Source organism: Procambarus clarkii, chromosome 28 (assembly GCF_040958095.1).
Source record: "Procambarus clarkii isolate CNS0578487 chromosome 28, FALCON_Pclarkii_2.0, whole genome shotgun sequence".
Taxonomy (NCBI): Eukaryota; Metazoa; Arthropoda; class Malacostraca; order Decapoda; family Cambaridae; genus Procambarus; species Procambarus clarkii.
Window position 1 is genome coordinate 8,228,057 of NC_091177.1, and position 22,100 is coordinate 8,250,156.

At 44.1% G+C, this 22,100-nt stretch overlaps 1 protein-coding gene across 1 annotated transcript in view; it reads left to right on the forward strand.

The window, feature by feature from the left end:
- The first annotated feature begins 395 nt into the window (after positions 1-395).
- The window catches only part of LOC123755166 (ataxin-2 homolog), a 49,751-nt gene continuing 28,046 nt past the window's right edge, over positions 396-22,100 (forward strand). The window contains exon 1 of the mRNA XM_045737642.2: positions 396-654. Coding sequence (XP_045593598.2) covers positions 650-654 — 5 coding nt within the window. The 5' untranslated portion in view covers positions 396-649. The remainder of the gene's footprint in view (positions 655-22,100) is intronic.

Sequence of the window (22,100 nt, forward strand, 5' to 3'; positions counted from 1 at the left end):
CAATATCATTATATGTAGATTAGATTTGAATTTACTGATACAAGTACTATTCTACAATTATTGTAACTACAACCATCGTTATTTCTACTGCTTAATTTTCCACCGTAGCGAAAGATGCGAGCGTCTCATATTTATATCTGTTAAACACCTACGCCAGATCTTTGAATAACTGCATCTTAAACACCTATTGTTTTCTCCAACCGTGATTAGAAATTTGACTCTAGAAGGTGAGGCAGATGAAAGGTGGGGAAAGGGGGAGGGGGGGGGGGGCGGAGGAGTGGATGCTGCTACCATGGCGTCGATTGTGTTGTCATGGCGACTACAGTGTTGCCATGGCTACCTGGAAACATATATAAGAGCGAACTCCAGCCGCTGGGCGCCAGTGCCGCGACGTGTGTTGGGAGGATCGCACATTCCCGTACTTCGCTCTGACGTCAACCAGTTCACTCACCCTAGCATCGCTAATTTAAATCCCTTTATGCTCTTGAAAATCTTAATTCACATTACATCTTAATAGTCTAACTTATATTTACGTTATTTAAAGAGTAATAAATACTTCGTCAGAGTTGTCTAGACGAAAATATTAAATTTACTGTTTGATCATTACTTTGACGCGTTGAAGTCTCCACGTTTTTCTTCCCCCATAACGATGAGGTAAGTGGTTCTGTTATCTTCTATGTGAACACATGCTGTTCATCTCTCATTTTCTTATTGGTGACACATTAGATATCTTCTCGTTTACGAACAGTAATCGTTTTGACTGTTTGTTTACGTGAATCAATAAGCTGAAGAATATTGCCAGATAATATTAAATATTATTTGTATTACTTTAATATTACTAGTAATGTTATTTCTAATATTATTATTGTTATTTTAATTATTGCTAGCCTTACCGTTATATATATATATATATATATATATATATATATATATATATATATATATATATATATATATATATATATATATATATATATATGTCATACCTAGTAGCCAGAACTCACTTCTCAGCCTACTATGCAAGGCCCGATTTGCCTAATAAGCCAAGTTTTCATGAATTAATATATTTTCTCTACTTTTTTATTATGAAATGATAAAGCTACCGATTTCATTATGTATGAGGTCAATTTTTTTTTATTGGAGTTAAAATAAACGTAGATATATGACCGAACCTAACCAACCCTACCTAACCTAACCTAACCATTCTTTATAGGTTAGGTTAGGTTAGGTGGCCGAAAAAGTTAGGTTAGGTTAGGTTAGGTAGGTTAGGTAGTCGAAAAACAATTAATTCATGAAAACTTGGCTTATTAGGCAAATCGGGCCTTGCATAGTAGGCTGAGAAGTGCGTTCTGGCTACTAGGTACGACATATATATATATATATATATATATATATATATATATATATATATATATATATATATATATATATATATATTATTAAATATGACCGAAAAAGTAAGATTAATAATTCTAACACGAATTTTCTCAATCTTTCGTACATTACGCTTCACTGTTGGAGGTAAATCAAAAATCACTTCTCCAAAATTCATTTTTATTTCTAGTCTGACGCGACACGGGCGCGTTTCGTAAAACTTATTACATTTTCAAAGACTTCACAAATACACAACTGATTAGAACGTATCTCTGATTTTATATCTACATTTGAGTGAGGTGGTAAGGGTGATGTGGCATTAACACAAGACAGAACAGGAGGGGATATTAATAGGGTATTAAAAGTATCAACACAAGACAGAACAGAAACAATGGGTATTGAATAGTAAATCGTCAGTTGTATCCTCTGATTTTTGTCTGTAGGGATAACGTTTCTATTAACAATATCTTTCAGGACCCTTTCCTCCGTTTTATGAGCTGTGGAAAAGAAGTTCCTGTAAAATAGTCTAATAGGGGGTATAGGTGTTGTGTTAGTTGTCTCTTCAGAGGTTGCATGGCTTTTCACTTTCCTTCTTATGATGTCTTCGATGAAACCATTGGAGAAGCCGTTATTGACTAGGACCTGCCTTACCCTACAGAGTTCTTCGTCGACTTGCTTCCATTCTGAGCTGTGGCTGAGTGAAAAGCCATGCAACCTCTGAAGAGACAACTAACACAACACCTATACCCCCTATTAGACTATTTTACAGGAACTTCTTTTCCACAGCTCATAAAACGGAGGAAAGGGTCCTGAAAGATATTGTTAATAGAAACGTTATCCCTACAGACAAAAATCAGAGGATACAACTGACGATTTACTATAAAACCAGAAAAACGGCCAGCCTACTCATGAGAAACTCTCCAGACACAAAACAGAACGCTTTAAAAGAGACTAATGTCGTCTATGCCTTCAAATGCCCACTTGGGGACTGTAAGCTCCAAAAACCCAGTATATAGGCAAGACAACAACATCTCTTTCTAGGCGTTTAACGATGCATAAGCAACAGGGCTCCATTAAGGAACATATAATCTCTTCCCATAACCAAACCATCGCCAGAGAAATCCTAGTAAACAACACAGAAATCATCGATAGATACAGCGATAGCAGGCGGCTTGACGTTTGCGAGGCACTACACATCAAGAAGTCAACACCAGCAATCAACAGCCAAATATTGCACAACTATATTCTACCCACCTCAAGACTCCGCTCCAATATAGAAGCATCAAGAAATATGGACCAATAGGCTTTCTACAAACACTTCTATTCAATACCCATTGTTTCTGTTCTGTCTTGTGTTGATACTTTTAATACCCTATTAATATCCCCTCCTGTTCTGTCTTGTGTTAATGCCACATCACCCTTACCACCTCACTCAAATGTAGATATAAAATCAGAGATACGTTCTAATCAGTTGTGTATTTGTGAAGTCTTTGAAAATGTAATAAGTTTTACGAAACGCGCCCGTGTCGCGTCAGACTAGAAATAAAAATGAATTTTGGAGAAGTGATTTTTGATTTACCTCCAACAGTGAAGCGTAATGTACGAAAGATTGAGAAAATTCGTGTTAGAATTATTAATCTTACTTTTTCGGTCATATTTAATAATATATGTCTACAGGAAAGACTGCTACCAAAATATACTAATATATATATATATATATATATATATATATATATATATATATATATATATATATATATATATATATATATATATATATATATGCGGATGTGAACAAGCCTGAATGGCTTGTTATATAGTTATAACTATATATATATATATATATATATATATATATATATATATATATATATATATATATATATATATATATATATATATATATATAGCCTAGTAGCCAGAACGCACTGGCTAATGTGTGTGTGTGTGTGTGTGTAATCACCTAATTGTGCTTGCGGGGGTTGAGCTCTGGCTCCTTGGTCTCGCCTCTCAACCGTCAATCAACAGGTGACGGTTGATGTGTGTGTTTTTATCTAGGTTGGCTGTGCTGAAATCGCTGTGCAAATTTTGTGTTAAACTGTGTTGAAGGTACGGCATGATGTATGACACCATATTGATTGTACTGCATGATGTGTGTGTGTGTGTGTGTGTGTGTGTGTGTGTGTGTGTGTGTGTGTGTGTGTGTGTGTGTGTGTGTGTGTGTGTGTGCGCGTGTGCGTGTGTGTGTGTGCGTGTGTTTTGTGTTTATAATTTGTTTGGTTTGGAGATAAGTGGGGGCTCGGTGGAGTAGCAGGAACAGTCGGCATTGACACCTGAGGGAAGGTCCTTGCACCGAATAGTGTACGGGACGCTGATCTCCTGTGGGCGAAGCTCACGTGAGGAGCTGGTGTGTGGGGGAGGAGAGAAGGAGGGAGAGAGAGAGAGAGAGAGAGAGAGAGAGAGAGAGAGAGAGAGAGAGAGAGAGAGAGAGAGAGAGAGAGAGAGAGAGAGAGAGAGAGAGAGAGAGAGAGAGAATGAGAGAGAATGTGAGAGACTGAGAGAGAGAGAGAGAATGTGAGAGACTGAGAGAGAGAGAGAGAATGTGAGAGAATGAGAGAATGTGAGAGACTGAGAGAGAGAGAGAATGTGAGAGACTGAAATAGAGAGAGAGAAAGAGAGAGAATGTGAGAGAATGAGAGAGAATGAGAGAGAATGTGAGAGACTGAGAGAGAGAGAGAATGTGAGAGACTGAAATAGAGAGAGAGAGAGAGAGAGAGAGAGAGAGAGAGAGAGAGAGAGAGAGAGAGAGAGAGAGAGAGAGAGAGAGAGAGAGAGAGAGAGAGAGAGAGAATGAGAGAGAGAATGAGAGAGAATGAGAATGTGAGAGTGAGAGAGAGAGAGAGAGAGAGAGAGAGAGAGAGAGAGAGAGAGAGAGAGAGAGAGAGAGAGAGAGAGAGAGAGAGAGAGAGAGAGAGAGAGAGAGAGACGGCAAACAAAATTATTCTCCTCTGCAATAGTTTAATTTAAAAAAAAAATTCTCAAGGCTATTTGCAAGGTCTAGCAAAATACTCCATTTGTCCCATATTATATATTGTTATATGGAGTTCCGTTCAGTGAAAGGTTGACAAGTTAATTTTCAAACCAAACTTTATCCAAGATGCACATTCATCACAGCCCGCTACATTAAACCAGAGCTTTAAAATATCATCATAATTTATTTAATACCATCAATATGGTGTCTTACCTCAGGCAGTACCATCAACATGGTGTCATACATCAGGCAGTACCATCAATATGGTGTCATACATCAGGCAGTACCATCAATATGGTGTCATACACCAGGCAGTACATACAATATGGTGTCATACATGGTGACACAGGTGGAAACTGAGTGCCCAAATGAGCCACAGAGATATTAGAAAGAACTTTTTTAGTGTCAGAGTGGTGGACAAATGGAATGCATTAGGAAGAGATGTGGTGGAGGCTGACTCCATACACAGTTTCAAGTGTAGATATGATAGAGCCCAATAGGCTCAGGAATCTGTACACCTGTTGATTGACGGTTGAGAGGCGGGACCAAAGAGCCAGAGCTCAACCCCCGCAAATACAACTAGGTGAGTACAACTAGGTGAGTACACACCACAGAACCTTCACCAGAACAACAGAACCATCTTAATAATCACAGAACTATAATCACAGCCATGCACACCGTAGAGCTTTTACCACAACCAAACGGATCTTAGCAACACCTGTCACACCTAAACATATCACGGAAACACATCACAGCACATTCACCACAGTCACAAACACACCACAGCCTTACACACCACAGCCACACACGCACACACACCAAAGCACCTTCACCACACACACCACAGCCACACACGCACACACACCACAGCACCTTCACCACACACACCACAGCCATACACACCACAGCCACACTCAACACAGTCACACACACCACAGCACCTTTATCACACACACCACAGCCACACTCACCACAGCCACACACACCACAGCCAAACTCGTCACAGCACCTTCACCACAGCCACATACACCACAGCCCCACACACCACAGCCACACACACCACAGCCACACACACCACAGCCATACACACCACAGCCACACTCACCACAGCCACACACACCACAGCCAAACTCGTCACAGCACCTTCACCACAGCCACATACACCACAGCCCCACACACCACAGCCACACACACCACAGCCACACACACCACAGCCACACACACCACAGCACCTTCACCACAGCCACATACACCACAGCCACACACACCACAGCCACATACACCACAGCCACACACACCACAGCCACACACACCACAGCCACACACACCACAGCCACACACACCACAGCCACACACACCACAGCCACACACTCCACAGCCACACACACACACACACCACAGCCACACACACCACAGCCACACACACCACAGCCACACACACCACAGCCACACACTCCACAGCCACACACACACACACACCACAGCCACACAGCACTAAGAGGGACCCTCGCCCCGGGAGTGGAGGCCAGTAAGGACGCTGGTGGTACCGACATTGTTTTGCGCGTATTGCCCTCGGCCGTGCGTGTCCAGACCGCAGACGCGTCAAACGTCCTCACCGCAACACCCAGCGCTGACCCTCCTCCAAATTCTGATCTTCCCCTGCAGCGCTGACCTTCCCTTCTAATGCTAAGAGTCCCTTCCTCCCAGTGTGATCTATCTTCCGAGCATTGACCTTCCTCTCCCCCATCATTGATCACCGTCCTCTTCCCAATGCTGATCTTTTCCCTCCCCACAAAGTGCTGACTTCTGCCCTCTCCCCTCCCCCCCCCTCCACAGCGTTCGACCCACTGCGAATGTCTCCGACCATCTTACTCTCAAGCTCCTTGGTAGACGGCCTAAAACTCCCTGCTTCCATGCTTGCTCTTCCCTTCCAACGTTTTAGTGTTTTCTTGTTTTCTAAACAGATGCAAGGCTGCCCTCAATCCCAAGTTTGGGCCCCTAACACCATTCTTCAGTCATGCAGAGTGGCAGGACCTTGCTCACTTATACTTTCCTGGAAGGTTTTCGTTCCGGACATCTATTAGTGGTTCCCTCGCCACCACTGAATCACCTTTTAAGATTAATTCTTACCTTCATTAACTTTAGTCTAAAAAAAACCCTGCAACATCTCCGTCGAGGCATATTAAAAAATAATTACGTCAGTCAGACGTAAGAATAAAAATAAAACGAGACAAATTAGAATTTCATACTGTGAAGGCGGTAAGGATGCGCTCGCAGCTTGGCCACGGGTCATAAAACTAGCGTGTCTGCTCTGCTTGCTAATGGCCCCGACGTGTAGTTGCAAGAGATTGCTGCCAGCGGTCGCTGCTCTCAAAGGTCAACGATAAATGTTGTCTTCCAGTCACACACCGAGAAAGAATAACTTTAGGGGACGGAGCTTATATGGGCAACTGTGGAGTTCTGTGGAAGGACTATGGAGTCTACGGAAGGCATGTATGGGAAGAGCTCGGAGCCTCTGGGAGTCACTAGTGGAAGGAGTCTGGAACGTAAAGAAGAGTGTGGAGCACGTCGTGTATGGTGTGGATCATATGGGTGGTGTATGGGGATTATGAATGGTTGTGAATGTCTAATCCATGCAAGGAGTGTAGAATACATGAGAGGGGGTGTGGATTCCATGGGTTGAATGGAAAATTTATAAGAGGAAAACGATGTTTATGTGAATAATTATAAGCGTATGGAAGATATGTGGTAAACGTGCAGGTCATGAGACGAAGTCATCTACTCATACTGCGGACACAGACCACTGGGAGAAAGTGGTGGGGTTAGTCGGCACATCTATAGTTTAAGGAGTGCGCAAAGGGTCACCAATACGAGCCACGTCCCGGGGTCATGCTAAGTTGCGACATATTTACCTGCTCTCTGGACGTTGCATCACGGGCCACCAACCATCGATCGAAGGCACAAAAAAAAGGACACGTCCGATGATCATCTATAAAAGCCACGGACCAAAGTCACGTACAGAGGTCATATGACCAGGGTCGTAGCCATATAAGGTAGAGTGGAGCGTCCAGCAGTCGACGGGCAGCCCCAAGGTTCCCACCACAAGAGCATGTACATTTTTCTCCCTGCAGCGTTATAAAGCCAGGATGACGGTAGATGCTGCTGCTGTCCTCCCCGGGCTTAGATCATTTGTCTTGGGGTGATGGGACATTAAATTTGCCTGTCTTGTACCGCTCATATAAACAAGTGAATAAGGTCATTTGCTATGGAACGATATTTAACTTAACCAAAAAGTTCACTCATAGAGATTGCTTGGCGCACTGAAGTGTATAATGAGAAGGCCACCATAATGAGAAGGCAAAGATAATAAGGCCAATGTCAAGATCGACCGATAGGAAGCTGCCAGGAAAGCCTTTGGAATAGTTCCTCACGGTACAATTCTGATACTGCCGAGTCACGTGTATTAACCCGGTATTACCGGAATGCCTGGCACCCGTCGAACTATTTTTTTTACCGGCCTGGCCCCTTCCTTCCAGGCATCTCTGGGGGCACCAACGGGGCAGATTGAGTGCACCCACCAGGACATTCTCTCCCCCGACTACAGGGGAGCCCTCCTGCAGGGATGGGCACCCGGGGATACCTTAGGACTGTCAGCTCCTCTCGCCTCGCTGACTTCCCTCGGGACTTGTCAGACGCCTGGAATTCCTCGTGGACTTTTATTCGAATTTGTTAACTATCAAGTGAACCAGTTTGCTTCGTGACCCCCAAGAAATACGCAATGGACTCATCTCATTGTAAAGACCTTTTGGATATATTATAAACCTGATATTAATATTCCTATTAATCACTAATCAATAATACACTAATCCCCAGTACATTTATTTTGTCGGGAAACGTCAAGAGACCTCACCCCTTACCCCGTTGTTCCCCGCTAAAAGCACCAGCTCTGAGTCTCTGTGTAGGGATTGATCGACCTCTTAGTCACAGGTCGTGTGTGACCAGTCCACCGTCATTCTGGTGTTTCTCTACACTGTTGTCAGCTTTGAACGCGTCACTAGCAAGTTCCCTTCCCCCCCATCAACCTCACCATAACCCTCCCACTACAACCCCACATAACCCACCCTCCCCAACAAACCCACCTCAACACCCTCCCCAACAAACCCACCTCAACACCCTCCCCAACAAACCCACCTCAACACCCTCCCCAACAAACCCACCTCAACACCCTCCCCAACAAACCCACCTCAACACCCTCCCCAACAAACCCACCTCAACACCCTCCCCAACAAACCCACCTTAACACCCTCCCCAACAAACCCACCTCAACACCCTCCCCAACAAACCCACCTCAACACCCTCCCCAACAAACCCACCTCAACACCCTCCCCAACAAACCCACCTTAACACCCTCCCCAACAAACCCACCTCAACACCCTCCCCAACAAACCCACCTTAACACCCTCCCCAACAAACCCACCTCAACACCCTCCCCAACAAACCCACCTTAACACCCGCCTCAGGGTTGAACTAAAACAGGGAACTCCGGGCCAGTCTAGATTCTATGCCTAATTTCCTATATACACACCTGCGTGTACGCCTGTGTATTGGTGCATTTACCTCTCCGTGCCTACGTGGAGCTAGCTCTAGGGCCCCGCCATTTAGTTATTGGATGTTAATGCGTTTATTGCTCTCGATGTTTTAGTCAAGTTTCGTATCTGATCTTAAGGCTGATGAGTATGGAAGCGGCTTCAGGTCTCTCCACTTCTTTACTTACCTTCACAGAACAAGTTTTTATGTCTCGCTGAATCATTTGTTTCCAACTTCGTAATATGGAAACGGTCTACGTCCCTCCATGTTTAATGGACTGTATGCCTGTCCAAATCTACTATTCTTCTCGGTATCTCGTACGTTGTGATCATATCTCCTCCGGTTCTTGTGTACTCTAATGCCATAAGAATTCAATTTTATTTTTTATCTCGTAAATCATATCAGCCTTTTCTCTCTATGATGGTGCCGTATATTCCTGGACTCTTCAAAAATATTTTGTGTTTATGTGTGTACTCACCTAGTTGTGCTTGCGGGGGTTGAGCTCTGGCTCTTTGGTCCCGCCTCTCAACTGTCGATCAATTGGTGTACAGATTCCTGAACCTATTGGGCTCTATCATATCTACATCTGAAACTGTATGGAGTCAGCCTCCACTACATCACTGCCTAATGTATTCCATCTGTTAACTACTCTTACACTGAAAAAATTATTTCTAACGTCCCTGTGGCTCGTTATAAATAATTTGGGAACTAAGTTTCCACCTGTGTTCCCTTGTTCGCTTACCACCCGTGGTGTGTGTACTCACCTATTTGTGCCTGCAGGATCGAGCATTGACTCTTGGATCCCGTGCGCGCGCGCGCGCGTGTGTGTGTGTGTGTGTGTGTGTGTGTGTGTGTTCTAATGCATTCCATTTGTCTACACAACTGAAATGCATTAGGCAGTGATGTGGTGGAGGCTGACTCCATACACAGTTTCAAGTGTAGATATGATAGAGCCCAGTAGGCTCAGGAATCTGTATACCAGTTCATTGACAGTTGAGAGGCGGGACCAAAGAGCCAAAGCTCAACCCCCGCAAGCACAACTAGGTAAGAACAACGAGGTAAGTACACACACACACACACACACACACACACACACACACACACACACACACACACACACACACACACACACTATCCTACACTGTTGTCACCTTTGTCACTAGTAGAAATAGTGGTATTTGTAATGTGTGTGTTTCAACTCAACGGGAGGATAACACGTGCACACATTCGAGTACAAGCCATGATTGCCGCCATCCTCCTGGGGCTGCTGCCAGCGGCCTCGTCACCTTGTGTGTGTGTGTCCGTTCCGCCCTGCTGGGCCGCGGCGGCCTTGACCGTGGCTTTCTGTGTGTCTCACCTTATCTCCTGATCACCTTTGCCTCCTGACACTCCGCCTGCACCAAATTTGGCTTCCTTTGAGTTATTTGCTTCCATGCCTCTTCTTGATGAGCGTGACTCACCGAACTGCTTGCTTTTACCTGTATTTCAGGGATTGAGATCCAGCTCCTGGGTCCGCCTTTTAATCAATAATGCCCCGGGTGTGATGTATTCCCGACCATTTGGGTTTTAGCTCATACAAGATTTGTATTCAAGTACAAAGATTGCTCTCCCCCCTTTGGTTAATTTTCCAGGGCGCCTCCAGAACCTCACTATCTTTCTACTGAAGCTCTTTAGTGTGTTCAATCTATCGTGTATTTACCTTACACTTGTGCCTCCTCGCCCTGGTTACAGACCCATCAATATTCCTAGTTACAGAAATCCCTTACAGATGCTATATGTCTGTAGTGGCTTAGTGGCTTCTCCTGATAATTACCCTATCTCTTTCTCCACTCTGATGAACCTCACTCTCACTGGGGCACGTCTCCTATCATATAGGCTCCACTTTATCTATTCTTATATCCTGCCAGAGACGGCAGTTTGTTTCTTGTCTGCAAAGAAAACTTTTGTGGAGAGGAGTTGAGTGTTATCTGTCAATCCTGGTAGAAGCCTTGCTTGTTGGCGCGAGTGTTGAACTGTCATGACAAGTTTGTAATTATGGCCTGACTCCACGGCATGCGTGTGTCCCTACACTTCTCTCATTGTTCCTTGATTTGGCTCACATGTTTCATTCAGTCCTTCCAGTTGTTCCTTCCAGTTGTTCCTTCCAATTGTTCCTTCCAGTTGTTCCTTCCAGTTGTTCCTTCCAGTTGTTCCTTCCAGTTGTTCCTTCCAGTTGTTCCTTCCAGTTGTTCCTTCCAATTGTTCCTTCCAATTGTTCCTTCCAATTGTTCCTTCCAGTTGTTCCTTCCAGTTGTTCCTTCCAGTTGTTCCTTTCACTTGTTCCTTTCACTTGTTCCTTTCACTTGTTCCTTTCAATTGTTCCTTCCAATTGTTCCTTCCAGTTGTTCCTTTCACTTGTTCCTTTCACTTGTTCCTCGTATGTTCCAGTGTTTTCTGTCATTTCGTATCTATCTCTTCCTTTCGGTTGCGTCGTCAGGCGGAAAGCGTTAATCCAGTATGGATTTTATAACACTTAGAAAGGACCTGAGGACAACGAGTTGAGATATATGGAGGGAATGGAGGCACAATGCCAAATCACTTGCGGGACATCGGGGGATGGAACACCGTCCCTGCAAGATGAGAGTCCGAGGCTCTACCAACCAGGGGGGGGGGGGCCAGATTCACGAAGCAGTTACGCAAGCACTTACGAACGTGTAATCTTTCCTTAATCTTTGACTTCTTTGGTTACATTTATTAATGTATGGTTATTGTTATACACAGCCTCCTGGTGCTTCGGAGACCATTAACTGTTCAATAATTGTAAACACAGCCGCCAAAGATTGAGAAAAGATGGACAGGATCGTAAGTGCTTGCGTAACTGCTTCGTGAATCTGGCCCCTGTCTAAGTGGACGGGCTTTCCTGGCGTCCCTTATCGCCTGTCGTTATTACGTCTTTATATGGCGATAATCTGTCAGATTTCCGTACTTCTTTTCCCCAATGCTAAATAGATTCTCCTTACATCCTTTCTTCCTATTTCTTCTACATCTTCCTTATCATTATCTCTCATATTTTCCAGTTCTTTCTCAGTCTCTTTTTCTAATTCTTCCTTCCGCTTGTTCGGTAGATCGTGTTCGACGCCACACTCAAGGAGGAGCCAAGCTTCTACCGTCTCCAACTTCACTGCTAAATGTTGAGGAAGAGTCCCAGGGCAGGAGTGAGAGTGGTTGATCACAGGAGTGGGAGTGGTTGATCACAGGAGTGGGAGTGGTTGATCACAGGAGTGGGAGTGGTTGATCACAGGAGTGGGAGTGGTTGATCACAGGAGTGGGAGTGGTTGATCACAGGAGTGGGAGTGGTTGATCACAGGAGTGGGAGTGGTTGATCACAGGAGTGGGAGTGGTTGATCACAGGAGTGGGAGTGGTTGATCACAGGAGTGGGAGTGGTTGATCACAGGAGTGGGAGTGGTTGATCACTGGAGTGGGAGTGGTTGATCACTGGAGTGGGAGTGGTTGATCACTGGAGTGGGAGTGGTTGATCACTGGAGTGGGAGTGGTTGATCACTGGAGTGGGAGTGGTTGATCACTGGAGTGGGAGTGGTTGATCACTGGAGTGGGTGTGGTTGATCACTGGAGTGGGTGTGGTTGATCACAGGAGTGGGAATGGTTGATCACAGGAGTGGGAGTGGTTGATCACAGGAGTGGGAGTGGTTGATCACAGGAGTGGGAGTGGTTGATCACAGGAGTGGGAGTGGTTGATCACAGGAGTGGGAGTGGTTGATCACAGGAGTGGGAGTGGTTGATCACAGGAGTGGGAGTGGTTGATCACTGGAGTGGGAGTGGTTGATCACTGGAGTGGGAGTGGTTGATCACAGGAATGGAAGTGGTTGATCACAGGAGTGGGAGTGGTTGATCACAGGAGTGGAAGTGGTTGATCACAGGAGTGGAAGTGGTTGATCACAGGTAAGACCGGAAGCTAACACCATCTGCCCCGGCATCGGGCGGAACTAAGCCATATCAGAGAGTAATGAGGTTTACAGGCTAATTGCCCTGATTACACGCTTGGTAACGAGATAGTTGGGTAATTACCTTTAAACAATAGAATGAGAACCAATGGATGGAAGAGAGAGAAGAACGGAACGTAGGTAAACTGATGAAATTAAAAGCTTCATTATAGTGTATTAAAAACTTCATTATAGTGTATTAAAAACTTCATTATATTGTATTTTCTCTTGAAATTCTTTCAGTTTATTACAAAATATTTTTTTCTTTCCTCGTACTTTTCCTATTTTTATAATAGTAATACTACTGCGTCCAGCCACTTCGACTAGTCGGTACAACGACAGCCTCGCTTCCTGCAGGTCCACGTTCAATCCCCCGATGTTACGAGTCGACACCATGCCATGAACCGACACTACACCATGATATATATCCTGGTGATGAATAAGGATGAAGAGGCAGATACGAGAAATTGCGCATCATTACTTTGTCTCTCCTTGAATTGTGGTTAAGAGGGGATGGAGGGGACGCTAAGGGGGGTGGTAAAGAAAGGGAGGGGGGGCGGGTTCGAAGAGGTTGGCGTGTTTGAAAGGGTAGAGGGTGAGGGGGGATCGCGGAATTAAGCTGAGGAAAGCAGATGAACCGTGACGCCTCGATCCCTAAGCCACACCTGCCTGAACAACCAGGCCTCGTGCTGGACGTAACCTGGGAGCGACCATGAGGACCCCGTTCATCCACAGATCTCCAGTACCAGCTACTGGTACTGGTACAGTAGCTGGTACTGGTAAGGTCTCCAAAACAGCTTCCTCTCACGGGCTATATTCATGCCCGTGCCCCCTCTTGGGTGGCTTAATCTCTATTAGTCACTCAATCAATCAATCAATCAATCAATCAATCGGAGGAGGTTGGTATGGTTGTAGGAGGTGATGGAGGTTTAGTGTGGTTGGAGGGTGTTGTAGGGGGGTGTTGTAGGGGGATGGTTTTGTTGGAGGGTGGTGGTGTGGGTGTTATAGATGGAGGGTGGGGGTGTAGGGGTCGAATTATTGTCATTACTTTCGGTGGGTGGCTGAGGAGGATATTGATGGGGGGGGGGGGAAGGGATGGGGAGAGGGCGACCATTTAAGGAGTTTAATTTAAGGTTGACAATGAGGGTGGTGAGGCGTCACACGGCGAGTGGACGTCCTGATCCTCCAGGCTGTGGTGGATGGCCGATCCTCCAGGTTGTGCTGGTTGATCGCCCCAGGCTGTGTTAGGTGCCTGATCGTCGAGGCTCCAGTGGACGACTGATTCTCCATGTTGCGTTGAGCTCTGATCCTCCAGACTGTGCTGGGCGACGGAACGCACTCAGAGCCAAGATCACCGCCAATTGATCATAATCTCATTCTGCTCTTCTCGCCAAATGCGTATTTTCTTATTTTCTGCCTGTTGTTCCACAGGCGACACACACACATCTTCCCTATCAAAATGGGACGTAAAAAAATACGAACATCGAGTTTTTCCTACTCATTTTTTTTCCTATTTTATATCGGGAAAATTGCTTCCCATCCACTTCATGCCATTCATTCCCTTGGTGAGACTTTGTGTCCACTCATCCTCGTAGGCGTGGCGACACGGAGGTCGACTGTGAGCCACGGAGGTCGACTGTGAGCCACGGAGGTCGACTGTGAGCCACGGAGGTCGACTGTGAGTCACTGAGGTCGACTGTGAGCCACTGAGGTCGACTGTGAGCCTCGGAGGTCGACTGTGAGCCACAGAGGTCGACTGTGAGCCACAGAGGTCGACTGTGAGCCACGGAGGTTGACTGTGAGCCAAGAAGGTCGACTGTGAGCCACTGAGGTCGACTGTGAGCCTCGGAGGTCGACTGTGAGCCACAGAGGTCGACTGTGAGCCTCGGAGGTCGACTGTGAGCCACAGAGGTCGACTGTGAGCCTCGGAGGTCGACTGTGAGCCACAGAGGTCGACTGTGAGCCTCGGAGGTCGACTGTGAGCCACAGAGGTCGACTGTGAGCCTCGGAGGTCGACTGTGAGCCACAGAGGTCGACTGTGAGCCTCGGAGGTCGACTGTGAGCCACAGAGGTCGACTGTGAGCCTCGGAGGTCGACTGTGAGCCACAGAGGTCGACTGTGAGCCACAGATGTCGACTGTGAGCCACAGAGGTCGACTGTGAGCCTCGGAGGTCGACTGTGAGCCACAGAGGTCGACTGTGAGCCTCGGAGGTCGACTGTGAGCCACAGAGGTCGACTGTGAGCCACGGAGGTTGACTGTGAGCCAAGAAGGTCGACTGTGAGCCACGGAGGTCGACTGTGAGCCACAGAGGTCGACTGTGAGCCACAGAGGTCGACTGTGAGCCACGGAGGTCGACTGTGAGCCACAGAGGTCGACTGTGAGCCACAGAGATCGACTGTGAGCCACAGAGGTCGACTGTGAGCCACGGAGGTCGACTGTGAGCCACAGAGGTCGACTGTGAGCCACAGAGGTCGACTGTGAGCCACGGAGGTCGACTGTGAGCCACAGAGGTCGACTGTGAGCCACAGAGGTCGACTGTGAGCCACAGAGGTCGACTGTGAGCCACGGAGGTCGACTGTGAGCCACAGAGGTCGACTGGAAGGTGTTATATCTGCTCAACAGTTTCCAGCTTGTGTGTCTATATCGTACGTTCGACTGTCAGTGTGAGTGGGTAGGTGGAGTGGGGAGGTGGAGTGGGGAGGTGGAGTGGGGAGGGGGAGTGGGGGGAAAGGGGGGAAGTGGGGGGTGAGGGGGGAAAGAGAAGGGTAAAGTGAGCAAGGAGGGTGAATAGGGCTAAGTGCATGAAGGGGTATGAGTGGGGCTGAGTGAATGAATGGGATGAGTGGCCGAAGTGAGTGAGATTGTATATGAGTAGGAAGGGATTAGAAAATGAAGAGTAAGTGAAGGGAGGGGGGGGGGCGAAGGATTATCTGAAGAATTTATGAGTCTGGGAAAGTGTCTGTGGGTAAGTTAATGAATGAATGAGTATATATATATACGTGAGTGTGATTAAGAAAAACGTGTGATTAAAAACGAATTAACGTGGTGTTAAACGCGTAAAACACGATGGAAATGCGTGAGTGAGTGACCGAATGAGTGTGTGTGTGAGGAAGTGAGATTTACATTGTTTCTAACGCAGATTTCATCACTGGAGAAAACCGGCTTTTAAAACACTGCTGAGTCTCGTTTTTTCCCCACTTAAGGGCGTGGGAATTCCAGAATTTGTTTAAGTTTCCATGGAGTATGTACCATTGTCTCCTCACTTTTGTACACCTCATATTTTCCTGTCATGTTTCAGGCGGTATTTGATGTTCTTGTCAGGTATTGTTTGGGGAACCCATTATCTGTGAAATTTAATATATATCTTAACCCCTGAAAATTTATGCAGAAAATAAGTTATGACAGAGAGAGAGAGAGAGAGAGAGAGAGAGAGAGAGAGAGAGAGAGAGAGAGAGAGAGAGAAAAAAAGATAAAGTTAAATAAAGATAGTTATGTGTGTGTGTGTATTTACTATTTGTGCCTGCAGGATCGAGCTGTTAGCTCTTGGACCCCCGTTTTTCTAACCATCAGTTGTCTAAATGTACAACTGCTTCCCGATCTATTTTCCTCTATCATATTTACTACATATATTTCTCTCTCACACACATACATACCCCCAGGAAGCAGCCCGCAGCAGCTGTCTAACTCCCTGCAGGCACTGCCTAGTTGCTGCTAGGTGAACAGACCCATCAGATGAAAGAAACCTCCCAATTAGTTTATATGTACCTGTGTACATAAACGTACAAACATACCAATACAGAACCTTAAAAGATAACATACCTAAAGCACAAGTAACACACACACACACACACACACACACACACACACACACACACACACACACAAAGTAGTTTCAAAGCGTTATATGACAAAGAGTGCTGGGAAGACGGGACACCACGAGCGTAGCTCTCATCCTGTAACTATACTTAGGTAACTACACTTAGGTCATTACACACACACACACACACACACACACACACACACACACACACACACACACACACACACACACACACACACACACACACACACAAAGTAGTTTCAAAGCGTTATATGACAAAGAGTGCTGGGAAGACGGGACACCACGAGCGTAGCTCTCATCCTGTAACTACACTTAGGTAACTACACTTAGGTCATTACACACACACACACACACACACACACACACACACACACACACACACACACACACACACTCGAGTCCCTGAGAACCGTCAACCCTGCATCACCACCACCACCAGACAGGCGTCAATGGCCTTGATACAACGCCCAAGGTAATTATAACAATCTGCCGCCCACTCCCGCTTCTCTCTCAGCACCACTTTCCCAGGCCTCAACGAGCTCCAGGCATGTGTGTGTGGCCCGTTGGCACCGTGCCACGTGTGTCTTGCCAGGTCAGTTATTAAGCAAATACTTAAAGGAAACAAGGTCGTGTATTTGTGCGTTTATATATTAAAATACTTAAGGTGGAAATAATCTTTTTGAACAAAGGAATTGCAATCGAGCTCAACCAGACCTTCTGCACAACACAACATTTCAGTCATTCAAGTCAGACGATAGACATTTTCCCCAAACGATAGACATTTATCCCCGACGATAGTATTCAACCCCAGACAATAGCCAACCCTCACAGCGCAGCTCAGACAATAGCGACTCTACTCAGACAAGAGCCATCTACCTAGGACGATACAGCCGTCCCCACTGATAACCACCCTTTCCGGACGATAGCCACTCGCTTCAGACGATAGATTTCACTCGAGATGATAGCCACCCATCTTGAACGAAGTAGACTATCACAAAATATACACCCAGTAAAGTCAACAATAACCCCCCCCCAAAACTTTCCATATTCGTCCACCAAAGACAATGCTCATCCGCACGCAAACACCCACACCAGACGATAACCAGTCATCCGACACTGCAGTCACACACGCCACCCATCCCAGACGATAGACATTCACGTGAGACGATCCCTGTAAGAACACCAATAGGACTCGACAACAAAGGCTTGCGACCCGTACTGACAATGGCAGATGTCAGCTCTCCTCCGCTTAACCGACGACGCGTGACCCGACACACAAGGTGCATACACGCTGGCAAGATTGATGCGATAATTGATTTGCGAGAGAGTCTCGGTGGAATTTAAGTGGAATGGGATGTTTTGAGAGAGAGAGAGAGAGAGAGAGAGAGAGAGAGAGAGAGAGAGAGAGAGAGAGAGAGAGAGAGAGAGAGAGAGAGAGAGAGAGAGAGAGAGAGAGAGAGAGAAAAAAAAAAAATAAAGATAGAGAAAGAGAAATAGAGAGAAAGAGAAATAGAGAGAAAGAGAAAGAGAGATAACAATTATTGAACTAATTAGTTTGTGATTGTAAAGAGCTGCCTCTATTTCGTTAGCTATTGCTTGTGCAGGCACACACCTGCAACTCTTGTTGACATATTCTGGCATGATATATTACGAGGCATACTCGCCTACCTCCTACTTGAACACGCTTATACAAAACAGTAAAATAGCACAAGAATTACTATTATAAAAATTTCGTGATTATCTCGCCTGAAGGAAGTGGAGTGTGTTTTCCTCAATTGATTTTGATTATATCGTAACACTGTGCTTGCCAGCCGGGGACACGTAAGGTAATGCATCAGGAGAAAGCCTTAAGCCATTACGATTATAGAGCCGGAGGCTGGACTCGTCAACAAAGTGATTAACACAACTACTTAACCGCCAAGAACGGGATAAGTTCTTGGTTTGATATGCCACCATTACACAGTCTACGAGCATTGATCTTCCCAAGAAGCCCCTCTGGCTGCCAGGGATCCTCCGGGCCTCTCGTAGCTTTATGATAACCTTGCATAAGTCGAGTCGTTTCAACAGGACATACCGGAGTCATAGAGATATCCGTCGGCGAGTCCGTCGTGCTTAACGTATATATACTCTGTGTGTCTGTAACTCGCATTATATATGTATACTGTGAAAATACAAATGAGTAATATCACAGCAAGGAAAGAAGGAAAGACCTTCAATGGGTTCAAATCTTCCTCAGGGCTCCTAGTGATTTACTCTTTATTATATTTACTCTGTGTGTGCACGTAAATATTTTATGAAAAGGCAAATAAATATTAAACAGTCGTTATAAAGTAGTAAATATATATTAATTGTTAATAATTCGAATTAAGAGAGACCAATTATTGCTCGAATCAATGGGCTTTCCATTATAAAAAAGTCTACTAAATATAATTCATCCAAAAGGTTTACAATTATTTAATTTTTTAGAAATTCTTGATCTACATCGAATATTAAAGACTAAGTCAATGAATTCTATTTAGAATAAAATTCTTTTGAATAATATCTTTATATGTTTGCCGCATTACAGTGCTGAATATGTTTTGACATAGCTCACCAGGTTATAGGCGAAAATAAGTGTATATATATATATATATATATATATATATATATATATATATATATATATATATATATATATATATATATATATATATTTTATATATATATATATATATATATATATATATATATATTTTATATATATATATATATATATATATATATATATATATATATATATATATATATATATATATAAAATCCTTTTCTAACCTCATCTAGGCCAATATATATTGGTTAAAGTACATATTATATTTTGTTAAAACACTAAATAATCTATTAAAATTACATTACTATGTACTTTTTATTTATAATAAAAATTGTATCACTATCTCAATAATTGAACTTTTGAACATATGAAGATCAATGAAGATAATGTTAAACTTGGATTTATTTGATCAAAGTTATTGTTATCAAATTAATGTTATATTTGATTTGACTTTTATGTGTCACTTCAAGCACGAAAACTGTTTGGAAGACCTTGCATACAGCAAGAATATATATACCTGGACAATATTATAAAGAATTGGAAACCAGAATTGCTAATTTAATAAATAAGATAATGCCAAATATGTTGCAATGTTTGACTTAATCCATAGTTATTAATTTATAATATGTTTAATATTTTTTTTTCAAAACGTATATGGCGTATGTCTCATGAAAGACATTTTAAATCTTAAGTTTAAGCGAGAACTTACGTAGATTTCTAAACACTGTGTCACTTCGCTCTGGGACCACCAAACCAACTCGATGACAGATTGTGTAACTAACAAATTAGCTAATCGTTCTTAAAGTTTCATATGTTACCAGAAAGAAAGATATGAACCCTATCATGACCTCATTTGGTGGGATATATCTTATGTGAGAGCAAAGATATGTAAACGTGAAGGATACTAAGAATCGCCGGGATTCGACCGAGCGTGTGTGATTGGTCGTATCACATACGTTGGCCACTTTCACATTACCATCTGATTCCATAGTCAATGTGATTGTCTATGTGATGAGGTACAATGCTGCCTTCATTCTGGTTGATCAAACGAAAAGTACCAGTGTATTCTCTCAACATATAGATGATCTAGTACAAAAATCTTAAAAACCTTCGCACGAATGCTTTCTGGAATTATGCTTACGAGAGCACCTACAGGCTTCCGAAGGCCCTTCGCCAGAAAACCACGTATAAAGAAAGACATGATCCTTATAAGGATCATGTCTTCCTACAGATTCCCTATATGAAATCTTGGACCGGGTTAGAGGGACCTGTAGATTATTAATAAAAAATTTTCCTTGGTAGTATTTTTAAATAAAAATAATAAACTACTTATAATTATAACTGAGTATTTATTATAATAAAAATAATTATTAATTGCAATAATAATAATAAATAAATGTAGCTAACATAAGTTATTAATATATATAAAAATAATAATAAAACTAATTATAAAAATAAATATAATAATAGAATTTAGATCTTATTATATCCATTATCATTAGGTCAGCATAGTAATCAAGTAACAATATCACACAGTAATTAAATTTGTTATTACAATTTTTATTGAGTTTTGCAGTGGCAGGTAATTCTTTCTTTTTGCTCTTTTATCTTTCGCTTATTTCACCGGGCCACCTGGTTGCACACCTGAGACAGTTAAATGCCGGATGCGAATCGAATAATGCCTCTTATCCGGCTATAATGTGTGTACGGAAGGGCCGGAAGGGAACTTTAACCACGGATGCTTTCACTGTTTCACCAGCTGCTTTATGAGAAGCCTCGTGTACAGTTAGAGAAGTGGATGATGATTGGTGAATAGTTAGAGAAGTGGATGATGATTGGTGAATAGTTAGAGGAGTGGATGATGATTGGTGAATAGTTAGAGAAGTGGATGATGATTGGTGAATAGTTAGAGAAGTGGATGATGATTGGTGAATAGTTAGAGAAGTGGATGATGATTGGTGAATAGTTAGAGGAGTGGATGATGATTGGTGAATAGTTAGAGGAGTGGATGATGATTGGTGAATAGTTAGACAAGTGGATGATGATTGGTGAATAGTTAGAGAAGTGGATAATGATTGGTGAATAGTTAGAGAAGTGGATACTGATGGGTGAATAGTTAGAGAAGTGGATAATGATTGGTATATAGCTAGAACAGTGGATAATGATTGGTGTATATCTAGAGAAGTGAATCGGGAAAGAGAGTTTTATAAACATACCATTGCCATTCGGTTGGGGCTCTATAGAGAAACGGAATGTAACAAGTCCTAAGCCTCTATGCGCCTATCTGTCTGTCTCTATCCGAATGCCTGTCTGCCTGCCTGTCTCTCCCTCCCCTGCGGTTCCCAGCACGCCCAGCAGAGCGACATAGACGCGGGCTGGAGCACGGCAAACTATACTAGAGTTGACCGCTGCACTCAACCGACGACGGTGGCGCCGCCGCGGAAACAGACGCCCCGAGTCGCGCTAAACACAGGAAGTGTACGGTCCCCCAGCCCGCTCTTACCCCCGCCCTTGTTGGTCCGGGTGCTGCAGCTAGGGCTCTCTTCTCTGGCTCTGCTTCTTCCCTGGCTCTGCTTCTTGCCTCTTCCCTGGCTCTGCTTCTTGCCTCTTCCCTGGCTCTGCTTCTTGCCTCTTCACTGGCTCTGCTTCTTGCCTCTTCACTGGCTCTGCTTCTTGCCTCTTCACTGGCTCTGCTTCT